Genomic DNA, 20,102 nt, shown 5'->3' on the forward strand with positions numbered 1-20,102 from the left:
TATCTAACTATTCATTTAGCGACTGTCTGTCTGACCATTTGCATGCTGACATCACTGATACTACACAGTTTTGCCACCATGGTAAACGCCACCAGACATCACTTCATACTCTGACATCATAGCACTGACATCACAGACTGGCCTGGACACGGAACACCATTTATGGGCATAAAGATCTGCCCAAAGGGCACTCCAAAATGGAACACCATATATGGGCATAAAGATCTGCCCAACATTACACCTGAGACTACATTCAATCCCTCAGATACTGTGCACACCCCATGAAGTCATACTCTGACGTCATAGTACTGACATCATAGACTGGCCTGGACACAGAACACCATGTATGGGCATAAAGATCTGGGCATAAAGATCTGCCCAACGTCATCATTATACAAAATTTAAAATAATTTAGCTCCAGATAATAATTTTCAATTCAATGCCACAACAGGTCACAGATATGGATTGAACTTGGACACTGATCATATCAAAATTAGCCCTGACTATATCAGCCTGTGGGAAACGTGGATGGATGGATACAGGCAGAGGTGTGTGAGGTCGCAGTCTATAACAACCTCTGAACACATCAGATAGATGAGAGAACACCGTGACTTATCACACGCTAAGGAGCATGACAAATGGCCACTGACACAAGGAAGCCAGCAATGTGCCGTGACATCGGACACAGCCATTACACTGGGAAAGAGACACCTTTGTAGTTGCTAAAGACTAATTTAATTTAGTGTGAAAGTTTTTGTTTTTGTTTTTAGTGTGAAATACATTTCTGTCATTCGACAAACTATAGCCTTACATCTAGTGGCCTAGTTTGTTCTAGAGACAAAAGATTCAGAATGAGAGGTCTATATATTAAGATAGAGATCAACTTTTTCTAGCCAAAAAATAACCTGATAATGCACAGTAAAATCCTCAGTGTTGATCTTACTCTGAGTGTGAAAAATGACCCACATAGATCATTTTGGTTCATATTAGGTAGAGGCATTAACGCATATATAGGATCAGGTCAGGTCATCATTTAACATACACAGCGGTATGTATGAAGCTGATCTCTCTCTGCTCATGCCTATTCTAAGATATACAGTATGCACACCAAGCTATAATATAAGCAGTGCACGATGGCAGGTTTGCTTGAGGTCAAGTAAAACTGTCTGGCATAGTTATCTCTGCAACAGGCACGTGCACACCTAGACATCAAAGGGGACTTGAGCCAGAATGCAGTTTTACTATTGTGAAAGAAATGCAAATGCCTCCTTCCCATTTTTGCCTCGTCCAAACTCTTCTGAACTTGAATGCAGCATCTTATGTTGAAAGAATTGCCCTATCTGTGTAGAAATCCAGGCTGTTACGCCACATCTCCAGTATTGACTTGTTAATCCTTAGTTCAGTGTGTTATCAAGCACCGAAAATAGCGGACCTCCAAGCTCAGAACGTGTCGCAGCGTGACGCGTTGTGAGCTTGGAGGTCTGCTATTTTCGATATTTTCACAAAACGGCCCTTTTAGAAATGTCAGCCCCTGCCTCTCTAACATTCTCTGCACATCCCTGCTCTGCAAGGCCGCCAGGCCAGGAGGTGGAGATTATGTTTCCGCCCCTGTCTATGTGTCTGTGCGCAGGTTGAACAATCGATCTGAAACTGCACATGAACACCGACAATTGACAAGGACTGACACAACAGATTTTTCACACTTTCCCCAAATTTAACCTGTTTATTAGCATTTTTCCACATATTATGGGATTTAGTCCGTGTGCACTCTGCACGCACTTGGGGTGTGAGCTGTAAGCATACCAGGTATGGACTAGTTATAAAAACTTTATTACAGCCAACTAAATGAAATCAAAGAGTTAGAAGTCTAGTGGAAATGTATGACCCTTCTTGTTGGCTGAGGCCAAAGTTAGGTCAAATACTGTATATGTTGTAGAAGCACCTTTGCTCGCATACTGTACTTTCATTATACTTGACATTGAATAGCCTACAGATAGACAAATGCACACAAGCCCAGTGTATAACCAATGTTTCTGTGTACTGAAACAACATAAAAAGATCCTCACCAAGATATGAATTGCTAAAAGAAATCCTATATCGAAAAGGTGCACACTAAATCAGTAAGGATCACAAACACACAACTGCTTTGGGAAAGTTGCATTTGGTAATTCAACACAGATACTGTAAAAGTCTTAACCTTATTTCAGAGTAGCCTATCCAAGGATTATGTCTCCACCCAAAATGACAAAGTGTGTGTGTGTGTGTGTGTGTGTGTGTGTGTGTGTGTGTGTGTGTGTGTGTGTGTGTGTGTGTGTGTTTGTTTGTGCGTGCGTGTGTTCATGTGTTTGTATGCATGTGTAGCTCTGCAGTCCATTACTGGAATCTAATTAGCTTGGGAGAGTGCATGTAGACAGGAAACAACTGTAGACCATCCCAAAGGTTCTCTTTCACTGTATACAGAGACAACCAACTCTCAAAAGCAACACTTGTAATGTGTTACCTTACAACAGCCATGTAGGCTACACACTCTTAAGTGTCTATACATTAAAATGTAATCCAGCCGCTGAAAACAAATTCTTAATCTGGTAAACATGCATTATAAATTAGGGGATGCAATAGGTAGGTATTCAAACTTATTTTGCACAGTTGTTCTTATAGGCAATGCTTTTGAATAACCATCGCAACTCAATGTCCCATAACGTATATTAATCTCTAAATACTTCATCAACAGACCACTGCTTAAATGTAAATGTGCTTATTGTTTGTGTTGATGGAATGTGTCTGAGCCTCTCAATGCACAGTTATTTGTGTGTGTGTGTGTGTGTGTGTGTGTGTGTGTGTGTGTGTGTGTGTGTGTGTGGTCAAAACACTGTGCCATTAGGCTGCTAATCTACTGGAATAGAGTTGATTAAAACGTGGATCATAATATAAAAGTATAATGTACATTTTATACGATTTCACAAGATGAGGAGATGACCGTTTTCCTTTTCATGTAGAACATGCAACGTCAGCCACTGCCTACCAGTTAAGATAAATAGAATGTACTCATGCCATGGCAATATAGCCTATAATGCTCTCTGGAACAGATGCTCTGCATCAGAACTTTACATTACGTTGGTCGTCTACACAGTGGTCTGACTGTCCTGCAACATCTCTTACAGCACCCTACAATGAGCTTGTCAGACAGTCTGGGCCTGGTGTTTATTTTGAGGGCAAGAATAATTTCCAAACAGATTTTGAACTACTGGCATAATACATTAATAAATCAGATCATTGTCATAAATTAAACTGCCATTGCCTTGGCTTTGATCTATTCAAAAGTCTCAATCTGTTAACGAAATATGAGGCGCTTTAACTGCACTAAAGCTCTGTCCGCTCTTACATATTTCAGAGCATCCTAGTCTAGATGTGGTAACCAGGACAACGCCTTCACCAAGCCCTCTTATGAGGACTGCGAGAGGCTGCGCAGCATCGGCAGGTGTTTGGGCCACTCGTTACACGGCTGAATGATCCTGCCAATGCAGACAGCAGAGTTGGGCCATAGTCTCCTACAGTAACACACAGTAGCCTACAACACGATCACCCACCTGCCGTATACGGCTCTGGTGCAGCGGCGGGACGCCTCCTTCAGGGGATGTGTTGTTCGAAGAGGCCATCTTCACGTCTCGGTCAGAGCCGCCGCCCCTGCTGTGACTTTCCTCGGGGCTCCTTGACATTCTGTCGCGGAAGAAGCGGCGACGAACGGCGGTCTTTGAGGGTCGGCTTCTCTCTCTCCGGGCCTCGCAATCAACAAGGCTCTGGAGCACACCGGATCATTCTACAGCGTCAGCATGCAGCGCTGTTTTATGCTAAACACTGATTCTTAAAAAAACAGGAAAACAAAACTGCAACGTCCCCTATGGAGGGATGCTGTGCTGTTCTGGGTGGGAGCGCGCGACTCGGTGCGGTTCCCCGAGCCTCCGCAGGATCAAGTGCGCTCCTGTTTTCCTTTTTGCTCCCCTCCCACCTTGGAGCTCTGCAGCAGTTGTAGTCAGGCTCTGCTGTTTGGAGAAATGCCTATAGGCTGCAGTGTTGACAGCGAAGTTATGCGTGAGAGGATCAAACCAAGATAGGATCAAACCAAGACAATGATATATTTAAGTCCCAGTGACGCACACATTTTGGGTTGGGCTCGGACGGGTATTGTAATGACACGGACACAGTAGATTACACACTTCAGTTCAGATAGAGGATTCACTAGCTCTGGTCCATAGCTAGGAGAACTCCTTTTAAAGGAGTAGTTCACCCCCAAAATGACTTTTTTTCTATTGATTAGTCACGCCATGGAGATTAGAGTTCAATAATATTTTTAGTTTTTTGTCACATTCCTAAGACAAAAATGTGATAACAATACATTTACCCCCATTCGTTCCGGATGGGGACGAATCTATCGGGGTAAATTTACTCGATTCAAATTTTTTTCTTAAGAATGTGACAAAAACCAAAATATTATTGAACTCACTCTCCATGAGCAATCATCAATAGAAAAAAGTCATTTTGCGGGTGAACTACTCCTTTAACGCTATGGGCCTGAACTTACATTAAGTAGCCAACTACCACTGAAATTAAATTTTGGAGCACGTCATTATTTTAAAGCCCTAACCTTCCTCCAGAATAATTGTGAAATCCGTTCTAGAGAAAATAAAATCCCTTCCATGCTAATACATAGGCTATTTCAAGATACCCTTTTCATGAGTCTCTTCCTCCCTCCCTAATCTAATGTGTATAGTCCCTGTTGGTCTGGGGAGGGGGTATACTGTAGACAACCTTGTCTACACAAGTTACCATCTGCTTCTGTTCACCTAACAGTTGAGTTTCAACCTGTAGTATATGAACCACTTTCAACCCGGTGTCCCTATTTTAGACATGTCATTATAGGCAAACATTAAAACATGCATTTTGTATTTTCAAAAATAGTTCTATAAGGTCACAACACTTCTGCACAGTGAGCTTGTAGATCTGCTATTGCAATTTTCAAGTGGTCCCTTTTTTTCTTTGACTTTTTTCTGATATTGCACCTCAGAGTCTGGAGCACAACCTCTGCTAGCAGCCACTATAAATGAGTTCCCTGAAAGGTTAATAGCCAGCTTTATCCTAAGTGTATTGAGATAGCTACAGTGACACATTCATCATTCACAGCATGAGTTCAAGAGACGGTGGTGCTGACGATGTGACATTCAACACTGCCCTCTAGCTTTACTAAGCTGTACAACATTACAATACACCACTGTGCCATCTATACTATAATTTTGCGAATGTCTGAGTGAGTGAGTGAGTGTCTGTCTGTCTCAGCGTTTCTCCTCGGTGGCTGGAGCAATTGATCTGAAATCGCATCACCATCAGCATATGAACACACCTGACATAACTGTGAAGCCCGTTTGTCACTTTCACAAATCGTATGCTGTATATTAGCATTTTTATGGTGTATCTATATCTATTTAGCCTACAGTACCTTTTGTGACCACACATGTTAAGGGAGGGGCGCTGTTGTTCAGGCCATGCACAATCACACACAAACCCACACACACACACGGGGGGGGGGGGGTGTAGGCAGGCGGGCGGGGGGGGGGGGGGGGTTCTGGCCCTGTTACAGATGATGTCCAAATATCATGCAGAACGGTACACAGTATCTCTGTAGCCGTTAAATGGAACGGGTATTTCTTACATTGATGCTCCTACATATTAGCATGCAAGCACCAGTTAAAGTTACTTTCCATCCCTCATATACTGTGTGCACAGTGCACATCCCATAACCCACACACTGCACATCATTTCGGAGCTCATATCTTTGAACGGGTAAGGGCTAGTTATCATGTAAGCACCAGTTAAAGTTACTTTCCATCCCTCATATACTGTGTGCACAGTGCACCCCATAACCCACACACTGCACATCATTTCAGAGCTCATATCTTTGAACGGGTAAGGGCTAGTGTTAAGTAATGTTTCTCTCCTCAAAAGCACAGATTACACAAAACTCAAAAGCACGTTTACAGATTACACAAAGCATGACCCTCAAAAGCTGCATTTACACACATGAAACATGAATGCATATTTCAAATAAATGTAATGAGAGAATTATCCTAAATAATCTCCAGGTGTAATAATAATTTAAGATTATAGCAGTCGCGTAATGAATTTCTCCAAAGACACAAATGAAAAAGATATGTAAAATATAAAATGAATATTTTATTAAACATGAAACTTTCACAAACAGGACGGGACGTAACTCTGTTGGTAGGTACCAATTTATAACAGCAGCGATGAGAGCACCAAGAAACATGTAAAAAAAAAAACACACACGTTGTTTGGAAAGAGCTTATCAGAACTACAATTAGAATTTACATCTTGGTTCTTTCACTGGGCAGAGAGTTGATCCAAGTTGTCATGCGAGCGGTTGGAGAGATGAGCTTCAAGGATTTCTCCAAACAGGTGCCTTTTCAACAAACTGTATGCCATGGGCAGTAGCTGTCTGATCACTTTGTAGAAGTACTATGGAGAACAGAGAGAGGGAAAACAGATTGAATAACCAAATATCAGTTCTCTTTTAGGAGTAGTACATGCAACAGGTCCACCTCTCTTCGCCGATATACAAGCTCACAACGCACAACATGATGCATTGTGAGCTTGTAGATCATCCATTATGACATGCTGAGACAGAGATGCTAGGGTTCATCTGAGAAATGGTATAGTAATTGTATTGTGCATAACTGTATCTGTGCAAGTGTAGTGAGAGAAACACCATGGGCAAAATGCATCTAAACCTCTGAACTTGTGAACGTGTTTTTCTTTTACATACGTGGGAGCCGTAGCAGAAGAGGTCTATTCCTAGTTCATAACCCATGCCGTAGTCACACTCGTCATTGGCAAATTGAACAAAAGTTATTATTTCCTGTAGGGGTCCAAAGGCCTTCATCCGCTCCTCATCATTTCGTGCTTCGGCAATGGCCTTGCAGATCCTCTTGAGACCAGCTAGACAATCAGGGCAAGAAAGGAACATCTTAATTGATCAAGTTATGGCAATTGTGCTGTAAATTATGTTTATGCAGAATACAAAACAATACGGCCAAAACATCACAAATGTTTTGTTATAAAACGTCCCAGTTTTACATAATTCAGTCAAACTAGTAAATTACATTTTATGGATTTGGGGTCTATTTTACAAAACAACGGTTAACATCACATAATATCTATATACACTTCCTTTTGAAGTAAAATGCTAAAGCAACAGAAACACCCAGAAGAGAATGTACATGGCAAAATAAATAACTTTTTTAGAGAAGTAGCAGAGACACCAAAGTTTAGGTCTCACCATCTGTTTCTGGTAGCTCTCGATATCCCACATCATTTTTGTCGACAGGCACAACGATGCCGGCACCATGGAACGTCTTTGTGACAACCTGAGGTGTGATACAAGACAGCTGGTCACTGTGAACTATAAGCTACAATTTTACCAAATTGAAATTACATATAGTAAAAAGATGACTCCCAACTGCATCAAACCACTACTTTATTTATTTTTCTGTTGCATCAGACAGTATGCAATGGCAGAATGATATGCAACTGCGGTCCTGAGACAATCAAAATAATAATTTCAGCCCACTGATCCACCCAGAAACCCCATATGGTTAAGAAGCTTGTCCACGTTCCAAAAGGCAGATGTTTGATGGACAAAGAGCATCTACCATATGGGAGGCCTATTACAAACATGTTGTTCCATGGTGAAATCTACCTTTTTATCTCTTTGCTTCATGACTTTGGTCTTTTGCTCTAGACTGAAGCCCAGATCCTCCACCTTGCTTTTTAATTTAGCCTCCAAGCTCCCAAACTCTCCTCCTCCTGTGGTCCTCTGGCCGCCTCTCTCTTTCCTCTTCCTTAACAAGTACAGCCTGTTGGAGATAAGAGTACACAATGACCTAACTTAGACAACATGAGACAAAACAAGGACGACTAGATACATTGTACAATCGTCCTCTGTTCGTTGATCTAACTCTTGTAAACAAGACAGGTGGATGTCGGACTGCACGTGGCCAGTCAATGACTTCAGACGTCTTATCATGCATTTATGATGTATGACATTGGGCATGGTGTCAGCCAGACCAGACCCCCGTTGACTTCCTTTATTAAAATACAATACATGTGTAAAGTATGTGGGAAAAGGACAAAAGAGGAGGTACTTCTAGAAATTGGCCCAATTAAATTTACAATTAAATTTACAATCAAGATTTTTTATTGTGTACTACTTTCATCAGTAGCACATCTACAAAAGCCACACACACACACACACACACACACACACACACACACACACACACACACTTTTCTATTTATTTATATAATTTACTCACTGGACTGCAGCAAATATATTGTCTCCCATCTGTGTTATAGTGCAGCCTTTTTTGCCTTCATTTTCACCCACGAATGAAGGAAGAGCATCTGGAGTGTCTCTGTAGTAACAATGGATTTCAGGAAGGAAATAATTAGAACACATGCTATACAAAGTCATATCACACAATATATTGCTTGACATACCATATGTACATATTTTAATCTTTATGGTTGTCATAGTTCCTATTATGAATCTCTAACATAATAGGAATCTCTAAAAACAATATTTCTTGTCAGTCGTCAGATGTTCTATAACCATTAGTATTATAAATGAGTTAGCTTTGAGTGTTAAAAGTGTTCATGTATACAGTATTTAGTTGTTACAGTTTTCTATTTATTCTACCAAACAATGTCCTTACTTCAGTTGTAAAGGCACCCATATCAAAAGGTGCAAAACACCTGTCCAAAGTCAGAATAAGGTAGGTCAAGACATTCATTAGATTAGACGACGTTGAATGGTGGGCGGTGTGCTCAAATGAATTGAAAGTGAAGTGAATGTGAAGTCAAGATATTTTCTTTTAAGTGAAATTCCCCTTAATGAAGGATGAAGGTTGCAGATGGAGAGAAGTGTGCAAACTGAATTCATGTGATTGAATCCATGACTATTGAAACATCTTGGCAAACAGTCAAGTACAAGGTTTTGTTTTCCATACCTATAATAGCCCATGTGATGCTCGGTCTCCACATTGCCCTGTAGTATGGTCTGGAACTCCGGCGGGTCGTAGAAGTACCTCCAGTGCAGGTGGTAGTTGGGCTGGGGGTTCTGGGAGCTTTTGTGAGCTCCTGCCAAAATATCAAACGGACCGACTAACCGCAAACCCAGTGTGCTCATCAGCGCATCTACAGAAACAAAAATGTAAACATAACGGTGCGTAAGTTAAGTTACATACACTTTTCTTTGACTGGAAATCCCAACATGAGTGGAGAGATGAAAACTTTAATATCCTCAAGGAGGCCATTTAGTTTGAATAGATCAAACAGTAGATAACAGGTGCATGCCATGCACTAGTATCCACTTTAGATGGTTGAGTGACAAGAGCGTACCCCTGGGGTTATCTGGATAAAGCTCTTTGCAGAATTCCCAGAAATGATAGAGATCCTCTGGCATTTGAAGCTTGTATAGTTGTGCGATCTCCTCGCGTAGGTCCGAATCCACCTTGGCCAAACATGCTGCTGCAGGTCCATCCAGACAGGGTTTCTTCAACTCCTTGTCTGACTTCGACTCCTGAACATATGGAGAGTGAAAAGTCTTGATCATTGCGAATTAACTTAAATCCTTATGTCCAGTAATGGGTGTTTGCAGGAGACAAAAGGGGCTGAAAAAGGTGCACAATACAGATTGACACACTGATCATAATCAGGTGGCGTTTAATGGCAGGTTTTAAGAGGGAAGAGAAAGTAGCCTGGGCCTAAATATGAACGAGTGTGCAGAGACTATCAGGACAGATGAATGTGTGTGCTTGAGCGTTTTGCATTTAAACTATTGATCAGATGTAAACTAATAGTCTTTTTTGATGAATAATTGTAAATTATTGTCTTGAATTTAAGTGATTGTTTAGCCTAGCTCCAGATGTAGGTAATAATTATTCCTGACCTGTACCTTTCCAGTACCATGGGGGGGGACACAATATATATTTGTAACAGCCCGGAAAGGTACAGTACAAAGAACATATTATCTATGCTGCTGCATTGTCTGAAGCAATGCAAACCAAAATAGGTTTTACTCTTATGTATCTGTCCTGTACACGGTTACACCCCGCCACTCCGACATGTCTCCTTTCCGACACTAACCCTATCTCTAACCCTTACCCTAAACTTAACCCCATGGAAGTGTCGCCACTCCGACAATAAGAAGTCAATTTCGGAGTGGCGACGTGTCGGAATGGAGAGCGACACCCCCTGTACACAAGATGTAACACTAAAGTACAACTTGAACCTTGATGAATGTTCAAGCCAAGGTGCACAGACTGATCGGGTACAGCTGGAGTGACAAAGCGTTGCTCACTTTCAGGTCCAAACTTACAAAACTAGCAACCGCAAAAGCATGGGGGGTGCTTGTGTAAGTTGTGAAGGATCAGTTATTTTTGGTGAGCGACACCGTCGTACCTCGGGGTGTATAGGCAGGCATTACATATCCAACATTATGACACGTTTCACTCCTTTGTATGACACATAACAAGGAAGCCAGGATCCCTATGTTAAATGATATAACATTATCAACACATGGTCTTCATGCAGTAACTACAGTATCCACGCTGTGAGTAATTGTGTGACATCAGTGTGTGTGTAATCAGTAAATAAATACATTTACTTACCGGTAAGTACATTTTTTTTTACATGTACTTGAGTATTTCCAATTTCCAATACTTTTACTTCTACTCCACTACATCTGGGATCCACTACAATTATTTGAAAACTTTAGTTACTAGTTACTTTGTAGATTTTGATTATGATTACAAAACACACATTAACCACATCAGCCCTATCTACATTTCGGCCATTTGAAAATAGCAGATCTACAAGCTCACACTCATGCGTCGACGTAGGATTAAAGGTTTCAATCCTTTGTATGACACATAACATAAGGAAGGACCCCATGCTAAATGATACACCAACAACATGCATGTCTTCATAACTGCAGTATCCGTTATTCACGCTGTGAGTGAGTAACAACAGTCTCTCTCTCTCTGTGTGTGTGTGTGTGTGTGTGTGTGTGTGTGTGTGTGTGTGTGTGTGTGTGTGTGTGTGTGTGTGTGTGTGTGTGTGTGTGTGTGTGTGTGTGTGTGTGCGTGTTAGTAAAACAAATGAAAGAACTAACGGTACGAGTAGACAAGCAGCTGTGGCAGCTCTGCTAACAGTGTTGCTGCTGCCATGTTGTTACATTGACCACTAAGCAGCAGGCAGCAGCACACCAAACTGTTATTTCCACAGCGTTCCTTACACGTGAGCTTTGCACCAACGCAGCAGACCGCGAGCGATAAAGTCATATATAAGACGTATATCTGTGTAGAAAGTGGCTTAAAGTAACCATTACCTGGATAGATTTAGGTTTTCTTTTCGCGCGCCCTGTCATCTTCTTCCTCTTGTCTGTCCGTCAGCGTCTTCTTCTGATGCCCGGAAGAGCAGTCTAAATGCGTTGCATACGTGGTCGCACAAGGACATCACTGACCACCAGTGGCTCAAGGTGGTAACTGCAGCCCCTGGCAAAGCTGCCAAAGCAAATCCCCTTTGTTTTTGATGTTAGCAGAAGCCAGAATCTGTCTTTCTTGGCCAAAATAAAGACAACAAATATTGTATTTTTATTTATAAAATGTTTGCAATATTCAACTAACATCATTGTAAAAGTGCGTTTGACTACTGTTTGAATAACTGTCACCTACCAGGCAGGCTACTATGACTATGAGGATTTAAGGATACAGGTTATGTGTAACTTTACAGGTAATACTGTATGTTACCCTTCAACCCCAGCTGTCTTGGTCTTCATTATCTGTCTCACACACACAATAGAATAAATAAAAAGAAGAACATGATCCTGTAATAAACGTATAGTACAAATTGTGATTGACTCCGTTGACCTCAACATCCTGGTGAACTGTGAATGAGTGATTAAACAATAGGGTTTCAAATGTAAACCGGGGAAACTCCAGCTATCCCTCCAAATGGACCAATTTCTCTCAAGCGTTCAGTTCTCCTGATACCCCCAAGTCAAGAAAAAAGAAAACTGAAATTAAAATCACATTTTATTGCGCTTTGTACCAATTTGCAATTGGGTTGATATAATAATAATATAATATAGGCCCCACGCCTTGTATTGGGGTGTTTTCTGTCACAGTACATTTGCACATACAGTACTGTATGTGAAATTTATAACAACTAGGAGCAGTGAGCAGCCATATCTGGCGATCGGGCAGCAATTAGGGGTTTAGAGTCTTGCTCAGGGACACACATCAAAACATTGCTGGCCTGGCCGGGAATCGTACCTAGGACAGTCTCCAGGCAGGCTCACTAACCATTCAGCTATGGCTGCCCCAGCCAATCATTTGATTATAATAAATGTACCCCTATTGATTCCGGATGGAGACCCAAATGCAAAAGAGTCTCCTCAAATTATTGGCTTAGGAATACGACAAAAACAAAAAATATTATTGAACTCAAGTATCCATGGTGTGAGTAATTGATAGAAAAAAAGTCATTTTGGGGGTGAACTACTCCTTAAAAAAAGTTTTTTTTTTATATATATATATATATATATATATATATATATATATATATATATATTTAATATAATATTTAATTTTAAGTAACCCAATTATGCTCCACCTCAGCACTAAATTCTAAATGTTCTCACTGTCTAAGTTCGCCCTCTGCTGGCCTCTTTCTCCTCATCATCTGCAGTGGGTGGAGCCACCACTGACAGCCGGTGCTACGATTGGCTGGTGGAAGAGGAGGAGGCTGCCATGACACAGAGGATGCTGTGCACAGGACCACTTCCATAGCATCAGCAGGCAACAAGCCTCCATCCATCCTCCTTTTTCTCCCCATCTCTCTCTCTCTCTCTTTCTCTCTTTCTCCCTCTCTCTGGCTTATCTTTCTCTAACCTCCACCATCTACTCTCTCTCTCTCCCTCTGCCCTCCCCCCTCTCACACTCTCTCTCTCCCCCCTCTCTCTCTCTCTCTCTCTCTCTACCTCTCTCTCGCTCTACCTCTCTCTCTCTCTACCTCTCTCTCTACCTCTCCTCTCTGTCTGCCTTCATCAAGCACGCGTCTGCTCAGTCTCAGCGCAGTAGAGGACACACATACTGTACTGCACACACCAGTACAGACAGCGGCAGCAGCAGGCAGACTGGTACAGGTAGGTGTGCTGATGAGGCCTTCCTCTCTCTCTCTCTCTCTCTCTCTCTCTCTCTCTCTCTCTCTCTCTCTCTCTCTCTTGCAGCAGAGACAAGACATTGTGTTCTCCTACGCTTTCTGTCAAGGACTATTCATCTGACAAATGTGTGCGTGTGACTGTGTGTGACTGTGTGTGTGTGACTGAGTGCGTGCGAGTGCCTGCGTATGTGTGAGCAAGAAGCTGGAAGCTTGGCAGAGAGAACTACCACACCCTGGAAACAGCTACTACTGTTCCTGCAGCGACGTACACAGCAGGAAGGGAATGCTGCAGTGGATTATTATCACACTCGTTCATCCTGTCCTGTAAATGTTTCCGTGTGCTGCTCACGCTGCACGGTATTCTCCTCCTTATACAGGCATCCGATGCACATGAAGGCCCTGGTGGCCCCGGTCTCTTGGTTTTCTACGCTGTTCAGCTGTGCGATTTACTTGGACTGTATGCCGACTTAGTCCTGCACACGTGTGTGTGTGTGTGTGTGTGTGTGTGTGTGTGTGTGTGTGTGTGTGTGTGTGTGTGTGTGTGTGTGTGTGTGTGTGTGTGTGTGTGTGTGTGTGGTTGTGATTGCTTAGCAGAGGTCATGGCTTCAGAATGTTAGATGTAGTGTGGCTAATGGTTTGGCTAATGTCAGCTCTCATCTTTCCCTTAATTCACCCCGCTCTTCTTTTGCCATCTACCTCTCCCTGTCACCCCCCTCCATCCCTCCCCATACTCTGCCATCTTTACATTGCTTCATGGCCCTTTCCTTCCATCAGTCCTTCTTTTCCTCTCTTGTCTATCTCCTCTCCCCCTATTCTGGTGTCCTGTTACCCGTCTAATTCCCCCCCCCGATCCATCCACCCACCCACCCACCCATCCATCCCTCTCTCCTCTCCACACACCTTTCTTTTCCGGTCGGCTGGTATCCCAGGATGCCTTGCTCCAGGCCGCTCCGCTAGGCCTCAGCAGCATGGGCGGATCCTGGGAAGGGAGCGAGAGCACGGATTGGACCCTTCCCTTCAGGACGGGCGCGCTGGCGGGTCACCCTCACTCAGCTTCAGATGGGCGAGGACGCTGAGAGCCCCAAAATCAACCACAGCTTCCTGCGAGACTATGTCACCGAAGGTAGGACAGATCATTTATTTTCTCCCTCTCGCTGGGTTTGGGTTTGCAATGCATACTGGTACGATGGTGTGATACATTTTACCGTACTATATGTTATTTCTGGGTCCCCTGGGTTGAAGATATGGATAAATACATGAATCACGACAATGCCTGCAGTGTTGTTGTGAGTTTCAGTGATTTACAAATGGGAACATTCGGTTTGTTCTCCAGGATGGAAATCTGACTCTGAATTCAGGCAATAACGATTGAGAAAATGTTTGCTGAATGTCATTCTTTTAATTTTGACTTCGGTCCAGAAAAGAAAAAGGTTACATAAGGTTGTATTGTTGTAAGTTAGGCCTACCTTTCCTATTCCTTTGTATCTGTGTGGCCCAGTAAGTGTTATTCCGGTGATACTGAAAGAGATACATTGTATTGATCCCCACTCTCTGTCATCTCTCTTCCACTCCCCCTTCATATTGTCTTTCCATTCTCTATTCTTACCAACTTTCTTCCCCTTCTGTACTTTCTCATCTGTCTTTCTTTCTCCATTGCCCTAATTCTTCACCACAAATGTGGTTCATTCTTCATTCTTCGATTTGCTCATCTTGGACACCCCCCAGCTGATGTCATCTCTACGGTGGAGTTTAACCAGACAGGAGACCTGCTGGCCACCGGGGACAAGGGGGGCAGAGTGGTCATCTTCCAGAGAGAAACCGAGGTCAGTCATGCGAGGGTTGATAGGTTTCTAGACAGCTTTAGGTTATTGTCTCTACCGTAGTCTATGATATGTCTACTCTGTACTTGTCTCAGGAAATAATGACTGCATACCGTATTCTCTAGTCTATATTTCATATCTGAACATTGTGTTTGCTTGCAGTCCAAAGGGGAGCTGGAGGAGTTGGGGATCGAGACAGGGGACTCTGGGGAGTATAACGTCTACAGTACATTCCAGAGTCACGAGCCAGACTTTGACTACCTGAAGAGTCTGGAGATTGAGGAGAAGATCAACAAGATCCGATGGCTGCCACAGCAAAATGCAGCACACTTCTTACTGTCCACCAACGGTACAAATGCAAGGCTAATTAAAGTAATCGCTGCGCTCAGCAGAGGATTAAACCCCAACTCCACTTTTAGTATCTACTTTTATGACTGGAGCACAAAGAGGGTAGATATTTTGCGAGTAAAGAAGTGGATCTTTTGGTTCAGCTTGTGCTCTGGAAGTCCTATTGTGTTCCCAGTTTATTTGACAAATGGTCAGCCATGAATATTCATCTTTTTGTTTATTAATATTTACATTGATGATTGACAATGGTCAACATATGTCATATCCTGCTACTTATTATAACCTCTAGCAGTATGATGTTTCTACCCCTATAGGAGGGGTAAAGTTATAGCCACTGTTAAAGGGGAATTGCTGCACTTTAATCACATTTCTGTCTGATTAAAATATTATCTTTCCTTCCATACCGATAGTTCTCCATCAACTAGCACAATAAATGGTTTAGTTGCCAATGCCCTAAAGAGCATGGTACAAGGCTGATTCATAGGCAATCAGGATATAATCTGCCTATTACATTGAACATGACCCACAATATCAGTTTTCAAACATACACAAGGAAATCTTAATTGCCTTAATGTTTCCTATCTATCACTGTCTTGTATACAGTGTATATATAATTATATACAGTACACAGAGCAAGCCATTACTTACTTATCAACCCTACTTCTCATTGGCTTGGGCTTTCCTAACAGCTTGTCTGTTGTTTTGTGATGGTTTGCTTGTCTGTCTAATCAACCTTAACTGGGCCTTGGCCTCCAACATCCCTGTTGTGTGCCACAGATAAGACCATTAAGTTGTGGAAGGTGAGTGAGAGAGACAAGAGACCAGAGGGATACAACCTAAAAGATGAAGAGGGACGGATCAAGGATATCTCTACTGTTACCTCTTTACAGGTAAGACAGACAGACAGGCATGTGCACACATAGACATCAAAGAGGGCTTGAGCCCCTGCCCTTTTATCTGTCTGTAAAATTATGCTTATTTCAGTGTGGTATCAAGTACAGAAAAAAGCTCAAAGCTTGGAGGTCTGCTATTTTCGATATTTCGAAAAGGCCCTTTTAGAAATTTCAGAACCCTGCCTCTGTAACATTCTCTGCACGTCCCTGCAGACAGACAGACAGGTACACGCCCCGTCACACCGTTGCACGCACGCACGCACACTTAAACCCGAGTTATAATATAATACCCAATCCTACAAGTGTGTCACTGAAGCGCAGCTACTGTAAATATTAATACTTACTTCCTTTTTTGTTTTGCTCTCATCTCAGGTGCCAGTATTGAAACCCACAGATCTGATGGTAGAGGTGCGGCCTAGACGAGTGTTCGCCAACGGCCACACCTACCATGTCAACTCTATTTCAGTCAACAGCGATGGCGAGACCTACATGTCTGCTGACGACCTCCGCATCAATATGTGGCACCTGGGTATCACTGACCGCAGCTTCAGTATCCTTCCTTTTTTAGTAGAATGTAATATGGCTATTGGCTAAGTGAGGTTTAGTACAGTATATTATAATATATTAAGTTAACCCATGTATGACTGACTCATCACTTCGTACAAAAGGCCACTGCCAGTTTGCATTACAGCCTTATGAAAGGATTTTGTTCTGCATTCTCCAAACTGGTTTTAATGAGTAACTTAGCTATCTTAAAACCTAAACTTAATTTACCAGATCTCTCAAGATGATTAGAGCTATTGATGTTACATTCATTTCCGTGATGAATTTTGTCATGGCAATATCACTGAGAAATATCTCAGAAATTACTTCTCATAATATCTTCAACTAAAAAGGATTAAAAGAGATGTAAACGAGAAGTAGAGGAAAGCCTGGGGTTTTATGTCTGAAACATCCTTTAATTGAAAGTATATTAGTGCTATAAGGTTCACATTGCTTTTGTTCAGTTGTAAATGTTATTTGAAACATGTGACAAATGGTCAGTTAATAATCATTATTATTTATTGATATATTCTTTTGGAGCAATATATATTTTTTAGGCAAAATATTTTTTCTAGGCAAATGTTTTAAATTTTGCAAAGTATGAGAAGACACATTACAACAAAGACATAAGAAGGCAGGCTGAAATCCTTAGTGTTCGCATGGCCTTAATATGCCAAGATATACTGCAAAAATATGCACACCCACCCACCCACCTACCCACGCACGCGCGCACCCCCCCCCCCCCACACACACACACACACACAAACACACACACACACAGAATCAGATAGAATTGTGCTTACGTGATGTTTATGTAAATGCTTACTAAGCGCATGCAGTGGCTTAGAGACATGTACTGTACATGGAGTCAAAGGCAGACCGCTAGAATTTAATATCAATGGTTGTTGACAACTAGTGAAGTTTGACCTTTAACCCAAACATATTTAGGCTGCAGTATTTATAGTCTGTCCCCCCCCCGTTCCCCCCCAAAAAAGGGGGGTTTCGGAAGTAGAGTGCTCACTGCTATTTCCCATTTAAATAGGAGCTGACCTAGAAAATCAGCGAAACATCTACGGAAGAAGTGTTTAAATAATTCACTCTCCACTAAACCACATGAGGGCCCACTGCAAATAGAAACACAAAGTGGAACCGAGTGTCTGTGTGTGTATTTGGGGCTCAGGTTGGCCGTGATGGAGGAGTGAAGTGTGAACCTATGGAACATGTACAGCAGTCAAATCCCTGTCTAAAGCAATGTTTCAGCTGAACTTGATAGCTTTTCACCATGCCAGCCATGCCCCCCCCCCCCCCCCAGCTCGTGTGCAATGGTCTCTGAATGACTATCCTCTCAGGACCTATCTCCTCACATTCCTTTAAAGGGGCCACACCATGCTTTTAAATATATATATATTTTATATAAATATTGGTCCATAATACGGTTTCATACAGGTTTTAGCTAAACAAACACTCAGATATTGAAATGTCATGTTCTGTCTGTCTCTAATTCCAAGCCATTTCAGATGCAATACCAAAATGCCCTTTTTTGGTAACGGGGCGCTGTCTTTGGGCTAAAATTGGAACAATACAGAAAGAATACCATGGCACCATATGCTAATCTTCTCTGTATCATTCCAATTTTAGCAACACTTTACCTCATGGTTCCACCTCATGTATATAGTCTCAATAGAACATAGCCTCCCAAAAAGTACCGCCCCCTGCTTGAGGAAATGAGCCTCCTGTGACAGAATAGGGCAGATTTCAAAAGAGTACCGTTCAGACACGCCCATTCAGAAAATCACTGAAACGAAAGGCAAGGCTTAGAGTTAACGAATTGGGTTTTTTTTGGGCTGGAAGAGACACTGGGAAGACCAAAAAACAGAAAAAGTGAAAAAATTCATGGTTAGTTCAATCCATATACTGTAAGTAAGTAAGTATAGTCAGGGAGTATGGAGGGTATGGTGGTATATGGGTGGTGGGGTTAACTCTCCCTGCAGTGCGTGGTACATTGTCTGTGATGTATGGTCCCTGATCGATGTTCTAACCAGACATTGTGGACATCAAGCCTGCCAACATGGAGGACCTGACGGAGGTGATCACGGCAGCAGAGTTCCACCCTCACCACTGCCACCTGTTTGTCTACAGCAGTAGCAAGGGCACGCTGCGCCTCTGTGACATGAGAGCCTCCGCCCTGTGTGACAAGCACACCAAATGTGAGCGCATTGTATCTCAGGTTTCATAGTGATATAATGATAAAAGGTTCCTGTGTTAATTGTGTAAATAGAGTTATGATTGGTGCATACAACAGAAATTCTAAAGCTGCAACCAGGGTCTCCCAGATTAATTTCTTAAGACAAAAAGCCTGATTGTACAGTTGAGATATTAATATGCTTTGAGCTTCATGAAATACCTCTTGCCAATCAGTAGTGGTTCTAACCAATATGATATACATTTCTCAATGCAAAAGAGCAGGGAGACCACCCCCAAACACTGAAGATAGCTAGCTAGATGATTGCAGCTTAGTTTGTTAGGCCTTGATTAATTAACTAATAATGGTAGAAAGATGGAAAGCAGCTAAACAGCACATTATTGTAACTGAGTACTGCAGTAATTCTACTTTCACAAATAACTAATTTGATTAAGTAGGCATATGTCCTATCAACTACCTTTGTAAAGGCAATAATTATAGAGTAGCCTACTGTTATGCTGTTATGGCAGGAGCAGAGTCTGTTTAGCTTTAAACCTCTTGGAGAAGTATGGTTGGTAGTATAGACCTATTAGGCCATATTCACACTGAAATTGCTACAGTCAGATTGTCCCTTTCCATGTGACCATACAGTACTGTATGTAACTATCTGTTACTTACTCAAAGTAGCTGCTTTTGTATTTTCATTTGAGTAGTTTTATCAGCAAGAAATCTTTGACTTAAAGCTGCAATATACAGTAACTTCCATGCGGATTTCCTCATTCAAGAGGAAAACCCCCACTTGAGATTCAGGCAGTACTACTTGCAACCAGTAGGTGTCCTACCCGACACCAGATTATACATTTCTCAATGGAAGAGCAGGGAGACTACTGTACCTCCATTGCAGATGTGCTAATATATTGCTAATATAATATATAACATACTCTACCATGATACAAATTTGTTAAATTAACACTTAATTCATTTAAATTAATTTTGGGATGTAGCTTCAGTAATACAAGCAGA

The 20,102-nt window shown here is 42.0% G+C and overlaps 2 protein-coding genes across 2 annotated transcripts in view; one reads left to right on the forward strand and one right to left on the reverse strand.

Annotated features, from left to right (window-relative positions):
* Positions 1–6,266: 6,266 nt before the first annotated feature.
* hpf1 (histone PARylation factor 1) lies at positions 6,267–11,527 on the reverse strand. Its single transcript, XM_080721212.1, has 8 exons — positions 11,459–11,527; positions 9,469–9,649; positions 9,078–9,264; positions 8,385–8,483; positions 7,769–7,925; positions 7,349–7,436; positions 6,836–7,008; positions 6,267–6,528 (listed from the first exon to the last, which is right to left on the reverse strand). Exons 1-8 carry the CDS (start codon positions 11,495–11,497, stop codon positions 6,394–6,396), a joined length of 1,059 nt encoding a protein of 352 aa, XP_080577338.1. The 5' UTR covers positions 11,498–11,527; the 3' UTR covers positions 6,267–6,393.
* Positions 11,528–14,352: 2,825 nt separating this feature from the next.
* ppp2r2ca (protein phosphatase 2, regulatory subunit B, gamma a) overlaps positions 14,353–20,102 on the forward strand; it is a gene marked incomplete at both ends in the record, with an annotated part of 8,801 nt that continues 3,051 nt past the window's right edge. Inside the window, 6 exons of the mRNA XM_080722622.1 lie at positions 14,353–14,416; positions 15,019–15,116; positions 15,276–15,462; positions 16,239–16,351; positions 16,727–16,904; positions 18,940–19,104. Coding sequence (XP_080578748.1) covers positions 14,353–14,416; positions 15,019–15,116; positions 15,276–15,462; positions 16,239–16,351; positions 16,727–16,904; positions 18,940–19,104 — 805 coding nt within the window. The remainder of the gene's footprint in view (positions 14,417–15,018; positions 15,117–15,275; positions 15,463–16,238; positions 16,352–16,726; positions 16,905–18,939; positions 19,105–20,102) is intronic.

This window comes from Nannobrachium achirus (genome assembly GCF_963921795.1).
Source record: "Nannobrachium achirus genome assembly, chromosome: 3".
NCBI classification, from domain to species: Eukaryota; Metazoa; Chordata; class Actinopteri; order Myctophiformes; family Myctophidae; genus Nannobrachium; species Nannobrachium achirus.